Source organism: Pantherophis guttatus, chromosome 14, assembly GCF_059756535.1.
Source record: "Pantherophis guttatus breed Tessera chromosome 14, ASM5975653v1, whole genome shotgun sequence".
In the NCBI taxonomy this organism is placed as follows: domain Eukaryota; kingdom Metazoa; phylum Chordata; class Lepidosauria; order Squamata; family Colubridae; genus Pantherophis; species Pantherophis guttatus.
In genome coordinates, this window is record NC_142076.1 from 13,223,626 (window position 1) to 13,240,582 (window position 16,957).

General features: G+C 38.9%; 1 protein-coding gene across 1 annotated transcript in view; it reads left to right on the forward strand.

Annotated features, from left to right (window-relative positions):
• MRTFB (myocardin related transcription factor B) overlaps positions 1-16,957 on the forward strand; it is a 76,123-nt gene that overhangs the window by 7,740 nt on the left and 51,426 nt on the right. Inside the window, exon 3 of the mRNA XM_034430258.3 lies at positions 14,198-14,364. Within this exon, the coding sequence (XP_034286149.2) occupies positions 14,211-14,364 (154 nt within the window). The 5' untranslated portion in view covers positions 14,198-14,210. The remainder of the gene's footprint in view (positions 1-14,197; positions 14,365-16,957) is intronic.

Here is a 16,957-nt window from a genome sequence, read left to right on the forward strand (position 1 = left end):
AGTTTGGCAACTGGCATGTATTTCTGACAGTTGCACCGTCCCAGGGTTATGTGATCATAAGGTTGACTCAGCCTTCCATCCTTCCGAGGTGGGTAAAATGAGGACCCAGATTGTTGGGGTCAATAGGCTCACTCTGTAAAGCACTTAGAGAGGGCTGTAAAGCACTGTGAAGCGGTATATAAGTCTTAAGTGCTATTGCTATTATCAACATCTGTAACTTTCCCAGCCAGCTTCTGACAAGCAAAGTCAAATGGGGCAACCAGATTCGCTTAATGACCGCATGACTTATGGAACAGCTGCAGTGATTTGCTTAACGACTATGCCAGAAAAAGGCATACAGTGGGGCAAAACTCACTTAACCACTCATTGCCTTAACAGTGGAATTGTGGTCGTCGGTTGTGGTCGTATGTTGAGGCCTATCTGTATTCCTCTCTTCTTACTTTTTTCATAGGACATTTGGTTTTGAGAACTTCTGTGAGAAGGACGTATTGATCCAAGTGGTAATAGCAGTAGTCAGCAGTCAAAATGACAATTCTAACCCCGGATTAAATTTTGGGTAGTAAATGAAATCTAATTCCGTATATAACAATTGAGAAATCATAGCAGCTGGGATATTTAACTGGATTTTTCAGAGACATGCATTGGTAATTAGAGATTTTCGCTTTGGCTTTAAGGATTAAAACCTTCATCCCATCTTTTTACAGTGAATTAGAGATAGAAACTGATAGCATGATCCTCATGAGAGGCTGAATATTTGTGTGAAAGCCTGTTCTTGACATTTTTGTTGTTTATTTAATCACCTCTCTTTCAGCTCTGTAGTCATAAAGTTGAATATAGAAATAAAAGGCTGCATGCTTTAAAATAATTTATGCTAGTTTATCAGTAATAAATACCATTAGCATGAAAATGGAGCCTTGGTAGTACAGTGGACTAAAGCACACTGTTATTAACATCTGCTGCTTGCAATTACTGCAAGTTCAAATCTCACTAGGCTCAGGGTTGACTCAGCCTTCCATCCTTTCAAAGGTAGGTAAAATGAGGACCCAGATTGTGGGGGCAATAAACTGACTTTGTATAAATATACAAAAGTAGGAAGGCTATTGCTTAACGCATTGTAAGCAAACATTTTAACTATCCAAGTCATACACAAGGTTGCAGCTTGTAGTAATAGGGATCTTAGTGCACAAGATAGAATGTATTAAGGACTAGGAGAAGATTCGTGAAAACTATAGAAAGAATAAGATGATGAAAGCATATTTGCTTTCCTTATTTAATAACTTTAGGTATCTTATTCCTAGAACAAGCATCCAAATAGAGAACAGGGAATATTATATACAGAAAAAATGAAGCTCCTTTAAGTGGATTTGTACTTGTCTTTCATAATTCTTCTATCACAAAATAAAATATGATAATTCTTCTATCACTTCTAGTGTTGGATCAAGCGTTAGGCACTTGGACATGAGTTATCTCTTCTCTTCATCGGCAAAATCATTTTTTATATTCAGAGAATCAAGGGAGAGCCAAAAATAGCTTCATCCTTATGTAATTCTACTTTAAAATCTCCAAGTCCCTCACACTTGGAAGAAAATATCTGCTAAATTTTTTTTATTTTATCGGAATCATACAATATTTTATTTAGCAGTGGTAGGACACAGTTCTGCTAGGATTAACTCAGATTATTTGCAGAGCCTAATAAAAGGTACATCTGTTTTGAAATTACATTTCTAATAGGCCATTAGTACTGGGAATTTTACTTATGTTTTTAAAAATGACTGCCTTATTAAGTATGGATTCTGCAAAGCCTGAAAGCAATTAGCACCACATTTAAATGTAACACTTCAATTTAAATCAAATATTGCAATTAGAATGTTCTACAGAAATGCGACCTATAAATTAACATATTTAACACATGTTTTATTTTTGCCTGTTTGATTAAAACAGCTAGTTTATCCTCAGATACATTTTTCACAAGGACATTTTCTTCAGGAAAAAAAGCCCTGCTTATTTTAAGACTCACATTGGTAAAGATGTTTTCTAATAAAAATTGGATTTAAGTTTGGATAGATGATAGAGAGAGAGAGGGAGTGGGAGAGAGGGAGGGAGGGAGAGAGAGAGAAAGAGAGAGAGAGAGAGAGAATGAATTATTTATTGGCCAAGTGTGATTGGACACACAAGGAATTTGTCTTGGTGCAAATGCTCTCAGTGTACATAAAAAGAAAAGATACATTCATCGAGAATCATAAGGTGCAATACTTAATGATAGTCATAGGGTACAAATAAGCAATCGAATCATACTAGGAAACAATATAAATTGTAAGGATATAAGCAACAAAGTTATAGTCATGCAGTCATAAGTGGGAGGAGATGGGTGATGGGAACGATGAGAAGATTAATAGTAATAGTAGTGCAAACTTAGTGAATAGTTTGACAGTGTTGAGGGAATTATTTGTTTAGCGGAGTGATGGCGTTTGGGAAAAAACTGTCCTTGTGTCTAGTTTTTCTGGTGTGCAGTGCTCTATAGCGTCTTTGAGGGTAGGAGTTGAAACAATTTATGTCCAGGATGTGAGGGGTCTGTAAATATTTTCACAGCCCTCTTTTTGACTCATGCAGTGTATAGGTCCTCAATGGAAGGCAGGTTGGTAATAATTGTTTTTGCACTCGGAATTGCAAAACAAGAAACAAGTTGGAAACCAAAACATGCTGTCTTAATGCAAATTATGCATGCTATTAATGATTTGCTCCTTGTAATGTTGAATTAATAGGTTTTGGATAGTCTTCCAATGTGACCCAAATTAAAACATGTTACAATAATTTATTCTTATTGGTTATGAAGTCAGAGGTATTATCAGGCTCATACGATATTTGTCATGGCTTTGTAGAAGTATGTGTCATTAAAAACACATCTGATTGTAGCAGCATGTAACGGTCCAAGACCTGCCCACCAACCCTCCTCTTCACACATGAAGTTCAGTCTTATTCAGGGAAAACTCAAGTCGTGGATCTTTTCAGTCATCTTGAGATGAGTGAACCACAATTTATTCACCCTTGTCCACTTTTCCTGCGGTCCCCCGAATTAAGGGATTACACAGGGTTGTAAAAAGAGAGCAGAAACAGCAAAGCCTTCCGATTATTAGACCGTCTCTGAAACATGATGTGGGTGTGAGAAAGCATAGAGGGCAGGATAACATAAATCTCATAGGATTGAACCACAGACTCAACTTTTGACATCTGCCTGTGAAGCAGGAATAGAATCATTACAATAAAAGTGTTTCCTGTTCCCAGCCCTACTCTTAGACACAGTATCGCAGACCATAATAATGTGGAAAGCAGCTGAGATGTTCTAGAGCAGGGGTCTCCAGCCTTGGCAACTTTAAGCCTGGCAGACTTCAACTTCCTGGGAGTTGAAGTCCGCCGGGCTTAAAATTGCCAAGGTTGGAGAACCCTGTTCTAGAGAATCAAAAGCTTTATGCTTCTTGTATATTTCCTGGCAGCAAGTAATATGTTAAGCCAAACAAGTCTGAAGCCAGATTGAACTGGATCACTTTAATCTGTATCTTTGTGGCCACCCCTCTGCTTGATAGCTTTTGTCTAGGACAGGGGTCTGCAACCTTAAATACTCAAAGAGCCATTTGGACCCGTTTCCCACAGAAAAGAAAACACCGGGAGCCACAAAACCTGGGTGGGCGTGGCCAACTCAATGTCACTCACTTCCACCAGTCACATGACCCCCCCCCCTAGCCATGCCTACCCAGCCGGTCATTAGGGCAGAGAACCAGTTGTTAAAAAACACCAGGAACCACAAAACCCTTTTGACATATACTGTATCTCTCTCTCCTCCCTCCCTCTCCCCCTCTCTCTCCCTCTCTCTTTCTATCTCTCTATGTGTCTCTCTCTCCCCCTCTTTCTGTATCTCACTGTGTCTGTCCTGGTCGCTTCTCCATCCCCCGCCACCACCCTTACCTTCTCAGGGCAGGCGAGGAGTGACTGGGAGGGGAGGGCGAGGGGCAGGGCCAGCCAGTGGTGGGATTACCTGTTAGGGAACCACAGCAGAGGGCCCAAAGAGCCGCATGCAGCTCCAGAGCTGCAGGTTGCTGACCCCTGGTCTAGAATATCAGAGTGTATCTGATGCGAGGGATCTAAATTCCCTGCAAAATTACTCGTTCAAGGGAAACAAGTGCAAATCCCTTCTAATGATCCACAGTTCTGTCTAATACAAGCCAATAGCAATGTCATTTTGATCATTTTGGTCATCCTTGGGGGAACTTACTCCGTGCCTCTACTTAGTAAAGTTGAATAGCTTCAATGAAGAGGTTCTTCTTAGTTGTGGGTCCTCAACTTACGGAATGTCCACTCTAGACACGTCCAGTAACATGTGATTTTGGTTGCTGTGCTAAGACAATCCCTTCTTCCCAGTATTTTTAAATTTGTAATCCGATCAGTTGTAAGGGAGTACAATATATGGCAGTAGAGGCTTTTTCTATTTTATTTGTTTTTCTATCGTGCATTCATTGTGCTTTGTTGTTATTCTGGCTTTTAATGTTCATAGTAATTCAGAGAAATTGTGAAGTGGCTGAGAATAATAATCACGACCACCCCTACTCCTATTCACAGAGCACATTGAGGTGCCTAGCATGAAACCCATATCCAAAAATCTCGTGCAACATACATTGGCAAGTTTCAAGAGAGAGGCAGCTTTAGGATGGTGCAGTGAGGGCATAGTTTGCTTCCCCCACCTTTTTTTTTTAAAAAATTGCTTGAATTACAACTTTGGTGTTATGTGGCTTGGTTATCACAGAATCGATTCTCAAAGGAGCCATACAGCTGATGGCTTTGGGGAGAGCCACAGATTTCGTTTTATGTACGGCATGCTTTTGATAAAATCAGGGGCTCCTTTGATCCTCCTCCATCCTGATAAATGACCTCAGCTGCTTTGTAAGACATTGGCTAATCTAAAATCACCAAATGAGCTTCCTGAATAAGTAGTGATTACGCCCAACATTCCCATTCTTGATATGGTGTGTCTGGTCTGTTGATCATATCACTAGTCATTAGTGAAGTTCATATGCAAGACCTTTTGTCAAGTCAGTATTAGACCTCGGGAAGGATTTTAACTTAGTTACAGAATAGAGTTGAAAGGGAGCTTGGAGGTCTTCTAGTCCAGCCCCCAGCTCAAGCAGGAGACCTTATACCTGTGATGGCAAACCTATGGCACGCGTGGCAGGCAGAACCCTCTCTGTGGGCACACCAGCCATTGCCCCTGCTCCACTCCGCCACACATGCGTACACGCCTCCCGCCAGCCAGTTGGTTTTCGGGTCTCTGCCACGCATGCACGGGGAACGGGCACATGTGAGAGATGTGTGCACATGCATGGGGTGGGGCATGCGGGGATCGCAGGCACATGGGCAGGGTACGCAGGAGGGTTGCAGGCGCATTGCATTATGGGTGTGCGCGTGCACGCGCTTTGGGCACTCAGTGTCAATAAGGTTAGCCAACACTGCCTTATATAATTTCAGACAAGTGGCTGTCCAGACTCTTCTTAAAAGCCTCCAGTGATGGAGCACCCACAACTTCTGGTGGCAAGCTGTTCCACTGGTTTATTGTTCTCACTGTTAGGAAGTTTCTCCTTAGTTCTAGGTTGCTTCTGTCTTTCCTTAGTTTCCATCGTTTCTTGCCTTGCCTTCTGAAACATGTACAAGTCTTTCAGAAGGCAATTGAATATCTTGCCAGCTGAAACATGTACAAAATGTTTCATTATGTCCCTTTTTAGAATTCGGTAGCGATAAATATTGAAATTACAGCGTGAGCTTACTTGCTCTATGGATTCATTATATCACTTCTGCTCAACTAAAATGGCTTCTCTAATTAACAGCTCTGGTTCTTGAGTTTCAAAAATCTGCTTCACATGTTGCGGCTAATGAACATATGAATATAGTTAGATACCAGTGTGCTATGGTCATGACAGTTATATAAATATACTGGATAAAGATTCAGGCTTTTGTTTTTTGTACCAATAAAGGAGAATATTTGTAGCTCAGGGATTAAATGAAGGGTCCTTGGTGCTCTCTCAGCTTGCTTGTTTGTTGTTGAATGCTGTTTGCTGTCAGTTTTTTGTTCTTCTGACAGCAGAAGAGGGAGATGGTATACGAGCTGGTGTTATAAACTCCACGAGTGCCGCTTAATAGTGTAGGTGTGTGTTTGTAACTAAGAATTGGGAAAAATACAAGTTAAGGAATAAAAAAGGTGAGAAATGAAAAAGAAATGTTCAAGATTAAATGTTAAGTTGAATAGTTAATTTTGAAAAGCAGTTTTTAGTACCGCAGTAAGTAATGTGATCAATTTTCAAGCCGATTCTTAGGGCGTGCATCTCTTACAAACTGAAAATAATTGCAGAGGTGTAAGTCACAATGATAGAAACGTGTGGGAAGCGTGTTCTTTGGTTTAAAAGTATTAATCATGCCCTCTTAATAGAATAGGTAAGTGATGTATTGGTATGCTAAACAGCTATTTTGAAGGCCAGGGGGCACAAGAGTAAGTAATCCTACAGAGGCAGCAACTTTATTAATTAAAAGAAACAAGTGTGTTTTCTACAATAACTTCAAACCAATGAGGGTTTGTGAACAAACGCTGCCAAGAAATGGTGGTAGTGAATAGGCTGTCGTCCTACAAATCTCTCCTTCTCAAAAACCGCTCTTTCGCTTTATTCCTACTTTCTTTGTAGGTGTTTGTTCTGTTCATGCCTTGAACCCGAGGCACATGCTGTTTGTGGCAATGGGATGGGACAGAGAGCAGGGCCTTCTTTTCTCCCTGAAAGCCATTGGGGGGCTGAAACCATTGGACTGCTACTGCTACAAAAAAGCCAACATAGTCCTAGGCTGCATAAACAGAGGGATAGAATCAAGATCACGTCAAGTGTTAAGACCACTTTATAATGCCTTGGTAAGGCCAGACTTGGAATCCTGCATCCAGTTTTGGTCGCCACGATGTACAAAAAGATGTGGAGACTCTAGAAAGACTTGCAGAGAAGAGCAACAAAGAGGATTAGGTGACTGGAGGCTAAAACATATGAAGAACGGTTGCAGGAACTGGGTGTGTCTAGTTTAATGAAAAGAAGGACTAGGGGAGACATGATGGCAGTCTTCCAATATCTCAGGGGTTGCCGCAAAGAAGAGGGAGTCAAGCTATTCTCCAAAGCACCTGAGGGCAGGACGAGAAGCAATGGGTGGAAACTAATCAAGGAGAGAAGCAACTTAGAACTAAGGAGAAATTTCCTGACAGTTAGAACAATGAATCAGTGGAACAACTTGCCTCCAGAAGTTGTGAATGCTCCAGCACTGGAAGTTTTTAAGAAGAAGTTGGATAATCATTTGTCTGAAGTGGTGTAGGGTTTCCTGCCTAAGCAGAGGGTTGGACTAGAAAACCTCCAAGGTCCCTTCCAACTCTGTTATTCTATTCTATTCGACAGAGGAATCACAGCTGATTTTCCCAGTGAATTCCAGGAAACCTGTACTAGGCACTCTGTGGGAGTCCAATATCTCAGCTAGGTGGAATTTTAGAATTCAAATAAAGGGTTGCTCTAACACCTGGGGGAACTGAGACTAAAGATATTTTCCGAAGCTTGCACTAGCTCAAAATCATAAAGACTCTAGGGGAAGTTTGATTTCTGGGAAAATTACTTTGACTGTAGATAAATATTTGCTCTCCCGTATAACAGTGTGCACCGAATGTGCCTATGCATTTGAGGTTGAAAAGATGGTATGTTCATTCTTTAGGAATAAATATTGTTGATAAAATTTCCACCACAGAGTAGACTTGTTTAAAAAAACAGCTGGAAATGTGCTTGTTGTACACATAGGAAACCAACCTGAACTTCCTTCCTCCCTAGTTGTATTCTAATGTTTTCCTCACTTTGTTTGGTTTAAGAGCTTGCTGGATACGAATCAAGAGTGCAACACCTGCAGATTGTTCTTAAATGAAATTATTTGGCCAGCTTAGCATAACGGTGAAATCATAAATAAACTTAACCAGCAAATGTCCAGCACCATTAAGAGAATGCAAGCACATCAATAGCACTGTAGACCTGTCTAGAATGTAAATGAGAAAATATTGTAAGAAAATACGGATTTTTGAAATTTAAGCTTACCCCAAAATAACGGAAGAAGTTATGCCCCTTTGATAAAGTAAATACCACTTGGTTCATGATAATCACGTTAATACTTCCTTAGCAAAGAAAAACTCTGTGAGCGCAGTTGTGTTATAATAAACAGTGGCATGATATCTTGAGTCCTTGTTAATTAGGGTTTGAGTTATCTATGGAGATTCTCAATCATCCAGGTCATGGTTGTCCCCAAAATGTTTTTCCAAAGGCAACTGGACTTCCTTGATTTTTTCCCCCCTTGAAAACGTTTCGCTTCTCATCTAAAGAACCTTCTTCAGTTCTAAGCTGGAGAAGTTTCTTGGATGAGAAGTGATTTTTTTTAAAAAAACAACAACAACAGCAACAAGAAAGTCCAGTTGCCTTTTGAAAAGCACTTTTGGGACAGGTTGGAGATACATTTTGAATAAAATAAAATATTGTTTTGGAATCCAGAGGCAAATATGCATAGCCTGAGTGTTTAGCACTGGAATAAATGGGAGGGAGCACCTAAGCTTGATGACTGCTATTAACATATAGTGATGGTCATACTTTTACATGGAAAGATTTCATGGTAGTTGCTACTTTTAAAGTCTGTGTATTACTTTCAGAAACAAAGGCAAATCATAGATAATAGTTGCTAAGAAACAATAATAAGGCTATTTCTTAGAGACATCTTCTAGGGACATCTGTTGTACAGAATCCTGGAGTAGACAGATCTTCACTTGATCCCAAAAAGCTCTTCTTAAGATCTTGTGTTTGCTTCTAATGCTTTGTCATTAGTGTTTGACCTGAGACATTGCCATTACAGGTAGTCCTCGACATACAACAGATCATTTAGTGTCTGTCTGAAGTTACAAAAACACAGGGGGAAAAAAGTAACTTATGACCATTTTCACGCTTATGACCGTTGCAGCCTTCCCATGGTCACGTGATTTACATATGGAGGCTTGACAGCTGACTCACATGATAGTTGCAATGTCCCAGAGTTACGCGATCCCCTTTTGCGACCTTCTGACCAGCAAAGTCAATGGGGAAGCCAGATTCATTTAACGACCGTGTGACTAATTTAACAACTGCAGTGATTCACTTAACCAAGGTGGCAAGCAAAAGTCGTAAAGTGGAGCAAAACTCACTTAACAAATTTCTCACTTAGCAACATAAATTCTGGGCTTAATGGCGGTCATAAGTCGAGGACTACCTGTATTCCTGCAGTACCTCTCCTAAGGAAAAAAAGCGGATTGCGTAATGTTTTTCTCTGGTTAAAACAGTTTTGGAATGCTGTTTCTTTCTTGCAAAATGTCTCGGAGAGATAATGATGCTTAATATTTTTTTTTCCTGGTGTCTATTTCCTAGGGAGCTGTTTATTATGTATACTGAAAAAGGCTACATATAGCGGTTAAAAGGCTTAGGTTGTGTGGACTAGTGCTTATTTAATTTAATTGTGTGCAAACAGTTTTTAGTAAAGTTTTTTTTATCTAGCACGCTATGTTTAGTTTATAGAATTAGAATTTGTCAAAGAGGAATTTAGTTACTTGGAAAGGTAAACATTGTAGAATATGTGCTGCCTTAAATTTTAGCTATGGAAAGTCTCATAGTTCTTTTTTTTTTTTTTAATGTGATTGGAAATCCCAGCTCCCCGATAGCTATATTTTTGGTTTTTTGAGAGGAAAATTTCATAATTCATTTTTCCCCCTTTAAAATCATTTTGTGAGTGGCTCCTTAAAAAAATTAACCCGAATAATATACTTCAACTTGAATACTGTATTTTAACGTTTCTGTGCACGAGGATTGAAAACTTGCCATTAAATTTCGGTTTCTTTGGAATTTGTGTAGTTCTGCATTGTGGATATTTTGGAATGAGCAGCCCAATTATTTTTCCTCTCCTTGACCAGCTAAATTTCCATATCCTCTTTGTAACTGCTGTCCGATTCAGCCTCTGTCTAATGTAATGCTAGTTTCTAAAGAGTTCTTTTGCTTAATCTTCTTTCTTATTCATACAATTCGCTTTTCTCTAATAGTGATTCTTTTTATATTACATGTAACCATAGTAATGAGAATTGGAAGCAGTTGTTGCTAGGTACCATATTTCAATGCCTTCATTTGCGTATTTCAATAAGCAGGCCTCTTTGCCTAACAAATATAGTAAAGATAGCAGTTAAATCATGAGTTATATAATTAAGCCCTTCAATCAGTTGAAGTTTGGAATTTCAAAGCAAGAGGCTAATTTGCCTATTTAATAGGGTTTCTAGCCTTATTTGGTTCATTCAATTCAGTTTCTGATGGCAGCAAATATGCAGCACTGATTTCATATCAAATAGATTTCCTGACCCTAAATAGTTTTAGCAAAATGTAGATTCCTTTGAGTTTGTGCAATTAAAATAACAGCTTTTGATGGATAAGATGCTGAAGCTACCAAGATAGTAATTTGCATTTACTTAGAATTTTAATAGAGATTCCGCTCTGGAATGACTCTTCTAATGAGTTACCTGTTTGAGTGTGTGTGGGTGCTTGGGAGAACATATAATGACATAAAATGGGACTGACAGGAGGAATATAAAAAGCTAATTATTAAGCAGTAACAACCACATATTATTGTACCTTTAGTTAAATTCCAAAATCCTTTTTAAATGTTTTTTTTCCCTGTATCTGTAAATCCAGTGCTTATGTTTAACAGGAACTTTTGGCTATTCATAAGCTACACAATGTGCAGTTTGTGAAATGCAGGAGTGTTTAGTGTTCTAAAATACAGGTAATCCTCATCTTATGACCACAATTGAGCCCAAAATTTATGTTGTTCAGTGAGAAATTTGTTGCGTGACTTTTGCCCCATTTTATAACTTTTCTCACCACCTTTGTTAAGTGGATCACTGCAGTTCTTAAATTAGTAACAGGGTCATTAAGATAATCTGTCTTCCCCCATTGACTTCATTTGTCAGAAGGTCGCAAAAGGGGATCACATGACTCCGGGACACTGCAACCGTCATAAATGTGAATCCAGCATCCGAATGTAAATCACATAACCATGGGGATGCTGCAAAGGTCATAAGTATGAAAAATGGTCATAAATCACTTTTTTTTTTCAGTACCGTTGTAACTTTGAACGGTCGTTAAATAAGCTGTTGTAAGTCAAGAGGTACCTGTACACCACCTTCTTCAGACCCTCCATTTCATAGACAAAATCTAACAAAAATGGCTTGTAGTGAATTCCAGCATATTCTTTGCTGGAATTCACTATTCCAGCATATTCTTTGCTGGAAGTCATTGGACAAAGCATTCATAAGCTACAGCAGAACAGTCTGATGGCTCCGATCAGCACATCAAGGCCACGGTGGTATGCTTGAAAACAATTGATAGTCAGTGAATAGAAGGAATAAGAAGAACACTTCGCAGAAAGAAGAGTGGAAGGATAAGGAAGGTAGAAAATGAAGTGTTCTTAAGGACAGTGAATCATAGATATAAAAAGAGAAAAGCTTAGCAAACAATACACCCACCATCTACCATGAGTACCATTTTATCTCCTGAGTACATGCTTTGAGAAATTATGTAAGAATTTAAAAGGTTCTATCGTTACTTATTATGGGGGGAAAAAGTAGATAGCTGAAATATTGCACTAGAGAGATAAGGGATTTTCATTATTTTCTTTTCTTTTCTTTTCTTTTCTTTTCTTTTCTTTTCTTTTCTTTTCTTTTCTTTTCTTCTCTTCTCTTCTCTTCTCTTCTCTTCTCTTCTCTTCTCTTCTCTTCTCTTCTCTTCTCTTCTCTTCTCTTTAGCACTTAGACTTACATACCGCTTCATAGTGCTTTTTACAGCCCTCTCTAAGCGGTTTACAGAGTCAGCATATTGCCCCCAATAATCTGGGTCCTGTCCTCCCCTGTCCTCCCCTGTCCTCCCCTGTCCTCTCCTCTCCTCTCCTCTCCTCTCCTCTCCTCTCTGAATATGCTGATTATATGAATGCAGGTAGTTCTTGACTTGAAACCAGTCTCTTAACCATTTGAAGTTGTAACAGACTCAAAAAAAGTTACTTGTGACTCTTGTTTGAAATTATGAGTGCTGCATCTCCCCCGTGGTCCCACGATTGCATTTTGGGTACTCAGCAATAGGCATGCATTTATGAGCAGTTGCTGTGTCCCATGGACACATGATCACATTTTGCAATCCCCCCCCCCCATTTTCCGTCAAAAAACCCCACTCATTGGATAAAATGTATTTTTCTTCCCCTTTTCACTTTCTTTCTTTGCTATTTTATTTTTAAGACTATAGGGAGGTTAATCTGGCACTCTTATTTGGCTAAACCCAAGTATTTAGACATTTAGAAACAAAACAATAAACGAGACGAACCGCTGCTCAAATCTAGATGTTATGCAGAGCAAGGTGGAATTCTTGGTTGCCGGAGAAGACCATCAATCTACTGCATTGTTTTAAGTACAGAATAAAACCAAGCAGACACCAATTCAGAAACAAAATAAACGGTAATGCAAGCATGTACATAATCCTTTTTTAAAACTTGAGAAACTGAGACAAAGTGACTGAAGAAATATATTAAAAGAGACAGGCCAACATGGTCATAAGCGTGAATCCATTCTCAGGCACCGGTTTTTAACATCGTTGTCATCCGTTTATAATGTTGTGATGGCAATGGGTTTCTTAGGAAGGGCTGACTAAGCTCTTAGAGCCCAAGGTTGTTCCGTACATCATAGCTTGTGCCTGCTTATTTTAAGTAGCTAGTTATGTTAAGAGAATATTCAGTGAAGTCATCTAGCTACCTGAAGTTACTAGGATAATTAATATTATGCAAAGCATTTTGGAAACAACACTTTTGTGTTATTGTATTTTTCTGGCTATAGCAAGATTTTCCCCATAGAATCAAAGCTGTGCTCAAATTTATCCTGAAATGAAGGAATATCATGTATAAGAGGTTTTCCCCCCTTCTCTCTCTCTCTCTCTCACACACACACACACACACACTTTTAATTTTGGGCAGCAGAAGGATTCTGGGATTTTTATTCCAATCCAATGCCCCTTTTTGCTAAGCTACATTCTTTCAACAGATTCCTAACCTCGGCCTTATAACCAACATGGTTTGTTTTTAATTAGTCACAATTTAGCAAAAGCCAAGAACTCGGTGTTCTGTCAAGGCTGAATTATCTGTATTATGTTTATAGGAGGTCCTTTGACTGGATTTGAAGAGGAAGTATGCTGACAAAGCTGCTAAAGAAAAATTATAGTACCGATGTTCCGTAGATACATATGGTATTATTCATCAAGAGATGATAATTAAACACAATTTATTTTCAGCTGCGCTATTTGACTATTTGTGCATTGTTGGTTATTTTTATTATAAAATGGAAGAAGATGCAATACTGTATATGTTGCACATTGGACTAATCTGAAGTAATCTGCTAGCAGGATCCACATGACAGAATTTACTTGTTTTTGGGATAGTTTGTTACCTATCCTCACCTTTGGTTTGTATATCATGATTGATAGTGCATTAATCCAGCCAACTGTGTCTTAATCAAACCATGGTTTAGTGCAAGGAAACAAACCATTCGCTTACTGGAAGGTGTGTTTAACAGATAAGTCCATGTGAAAGAATAATTTTAATTAACTGATTTGAAGAGATAAATCACATGTTATTAAAAGATAATAAGTTCATCACAGAAATGGATTCTCCTACCCATTAAGATTGTAAGCCTCAAAAAACTGAAACCCATAGCCACAAACATGGAGTTTGGGGATAGAGTTTGTCCACATGTACAAGCAAGGCAGAGGACATGGGCTAGCGTCCACAGGATTGATTTTAGTCATAAAAATGAGCGGAGCATTTTCGAAGCAAGAACATATTTTTAAGTGGCTGAGATTGTTTGAGCTGGAGAAACAGAATTTACAGCCATTTACTATCTGCATACAAGAGTAGAAAAATACATGGTGCAAATCATGAAGAGTGCTGGCTCTTAAACTGAAGAGATTCTCCTGGATCTGGTTGAAGTAGCTGAATATTTGTAATTATTCTTTGTGAACAGCTTTGCCAATAAGTCATTTTCTGTTGTCACTATCTCTAGTTGCTAGACCACAATGGAACATAAGGGGACAGTGGACCCGGAAGATGATTTGGCATTATTACCACGCCTTGTGCCTAGTCCTCACAGTGAAGCAGTGGCCCACGAATTTCAAGAACTCTCTTTGCAACCAGACCAATATTTACCTCCTCTCAATGAAAGGAAGAGTGGTAAGTACGCCGTATGGCTGATGCCATGCTTAATATTTTGATCTAAGTCAGCCATTCTTTGGGTTTATGCCCATTTCCAAGATCAATGGCTCAGTGTTCTATGATGTTGCAGAAAATGGGTCACGTTACTCTGTCATAAACATGGGGGGATTTCCAGATGCAGCGATCCTCCAGTGCTTATATATAATGTATTAATTACTCATTTAGGCAACGCTCAGCTAATGAACACTCCCTATATTTTAATATCCAGTTTTGGAATGTTCGTTTCATTGGTCATTTATAGAACTTAACGGATGTTTGTTTTCATGTCTTCCTTCACTGTTTCTTTTGGCAAGAAAAACAGGAGGTTTAATCAGGGCATGTCTAGTCTGAAAACTGAATATGTTTCCATTTGGTGTGGTCTTCATTCTTCACATCTGTTTGGGAAAACACACACTTGCCTATGTGGTCTTTTACTGTTGCATGCTTATCTGGTGATTTCCTATGAAATATCAGGGTTTGTATTGGAAATCTCCATGACGTCAGATCTTCCAACTTTGCCTATTCCTAATAGTGAATTTAATTCTGTTTCTTTAACTACCTTTTTAATGTATCTCATGGAGGTAGCTGTGAAAGAAATTTCCAGAGAATTGGAAATGATGTGTTAAAGAGGAGTAATAAACTTCCGTTTCTGTGTCAGCTCAACAGTGGTGAGACAGTAGTCTGCACCAGTGTGGCTGATGCTTTCATTAAAGTCAGATAGCAGTAGTGCATGTGATGTAGTAACTGTTTTAGATTGTGGGACCATGATTTTATTTATGTCCCATTGAAAACATTTTAATGCAGTCCTCATTCAGTTATCTTCATCTTCTCAGATAACACCAAAGATAATATAGTTCTAGAGCCTGTTTTTAAGGAGTCAATATTTACTTGAGAATGAACCATTAAAACAATAGTCCTGCATAGCTTATTGGGAAGTCTAACTAAGCAGAGGGAACCAATTTGCTTATAACTGCAGTATTTCTAATATTCCTTGGCTTTGTCCTCTTCCAGCAAAGGGAAGTTGGCTTTGCTCAAAGAAGTTCTAACAAGTCCATTCAGATCTTGAAAATGTTTGCTTAGAATGTATAGCTTATAATTGGCAATGTATCCTAAACTCTCTGGATTTCTTCCAGTAAGCTTTTCATCCTAGTTTTCAAGCAGGTTTTATTATAATCTCTTTTGCAGCCTGAAATGGATTATTCATCCTTTGCTTGTTGTGACTTGATTTTTCACTTCATATTAAGAATCAACAGTTTATTATTGGGGGAGAGGGGTGGTGACAAAAAACCAAAAAAAAAAAAAAAAAACCCTCAAAGCCATTCTTTATGATGTTGGCAGTATTGCTTGTGTACAAAAATTTTGATTAAAAACTACAGGTCAAATAGTGACAGGTTCCAATTTTTTTAAAAAACTCATTTTTTATACTCAATATTTACTTCTTTCATTTCAGTCTTCCTATTTGACTGAAAATCTATTCTGACAGGAATCTCTTTATGTCTTTAACAATACAAATAGAAATGGGCAAGAAATGGAGGTAGTGACAGATTTTATTTTCCTGGGCTCCAAGATCACTGCAGATGGGGACTGCAGCCAAGAAATTAAAAGATGTTTGCTCCTGGGGAGGAAAGCTATGGCAATGTTAGACAGCATACTAAAAAGCAGAGACATCACCCTGCCAACAAAAGTGCGTATAGTCAAGGCGATGGTTTTCCCAGTTGCAATATATGGCTGTGAAAGTTGGACCATAAGAAAGGCTGAGCGCCAAAGAATTGAGGCCTTTGAACTATGGTGCTGGAGAAGACTCCTGTGAGTCCCATGGACTGCAAGATGATCAAACCAGTCAGTCCTAGAGGAGATCAACCCTGACCGCTCTTTAGAAGCCCAGATCCTGAAGAGGAAACTCAAATACTTTGACCACCTAATGAGAAGGAAGGACTCACTGGAGAAGAGCCTAATAATGCTGGGAACGATGGAGGGCAAAAGAAGAAGGGGACGGCAGAGAACGAGGTGGCTGGATGGAGTTACTGAAGCAGTTGGTGTGAGCTTAAATGGACTCCGGAGGATGGTAGAGGACAGGAAGACCTGGAGGAACGTTGTCCATGGGGTCGTGATGGGTCAGACACAACTTCGCAACTAACAACAAAAGTATCAGATGGAATACATTGTGTGAAGCCCAGCTTTTTTTTTTTTTTTGGACCTGATTTTAATACATCAACTATTATTGCAGCAACTCATTGATCAGCTCTGTCCTTTGGGCTTCTTTAATGGAGGTTGATCCAATGTATTTTTTTCCATTGCTGCCTTACTTTGAAATACAGAGTGTGAAAACAATTTTGCATATCTTGCCAACGGGAATTCATTGTGTCATGAGGCATTGCCTTGTTTTTGTCATAAAAACGCAGGCTTCAAGTTCATTTATCTTCTCAGCATGAACTTAGGAAATGCAGTATGTTAAGTTATCCAGAGTCCATAGGGAATTCTGCACAAATTAGAAGTGGTCTAAAAGGAAGCATGACATTTTCTGGCCTCTGAGCTAGTTGTTGTTTTATATAGTTGAGTACAAATCAACTGT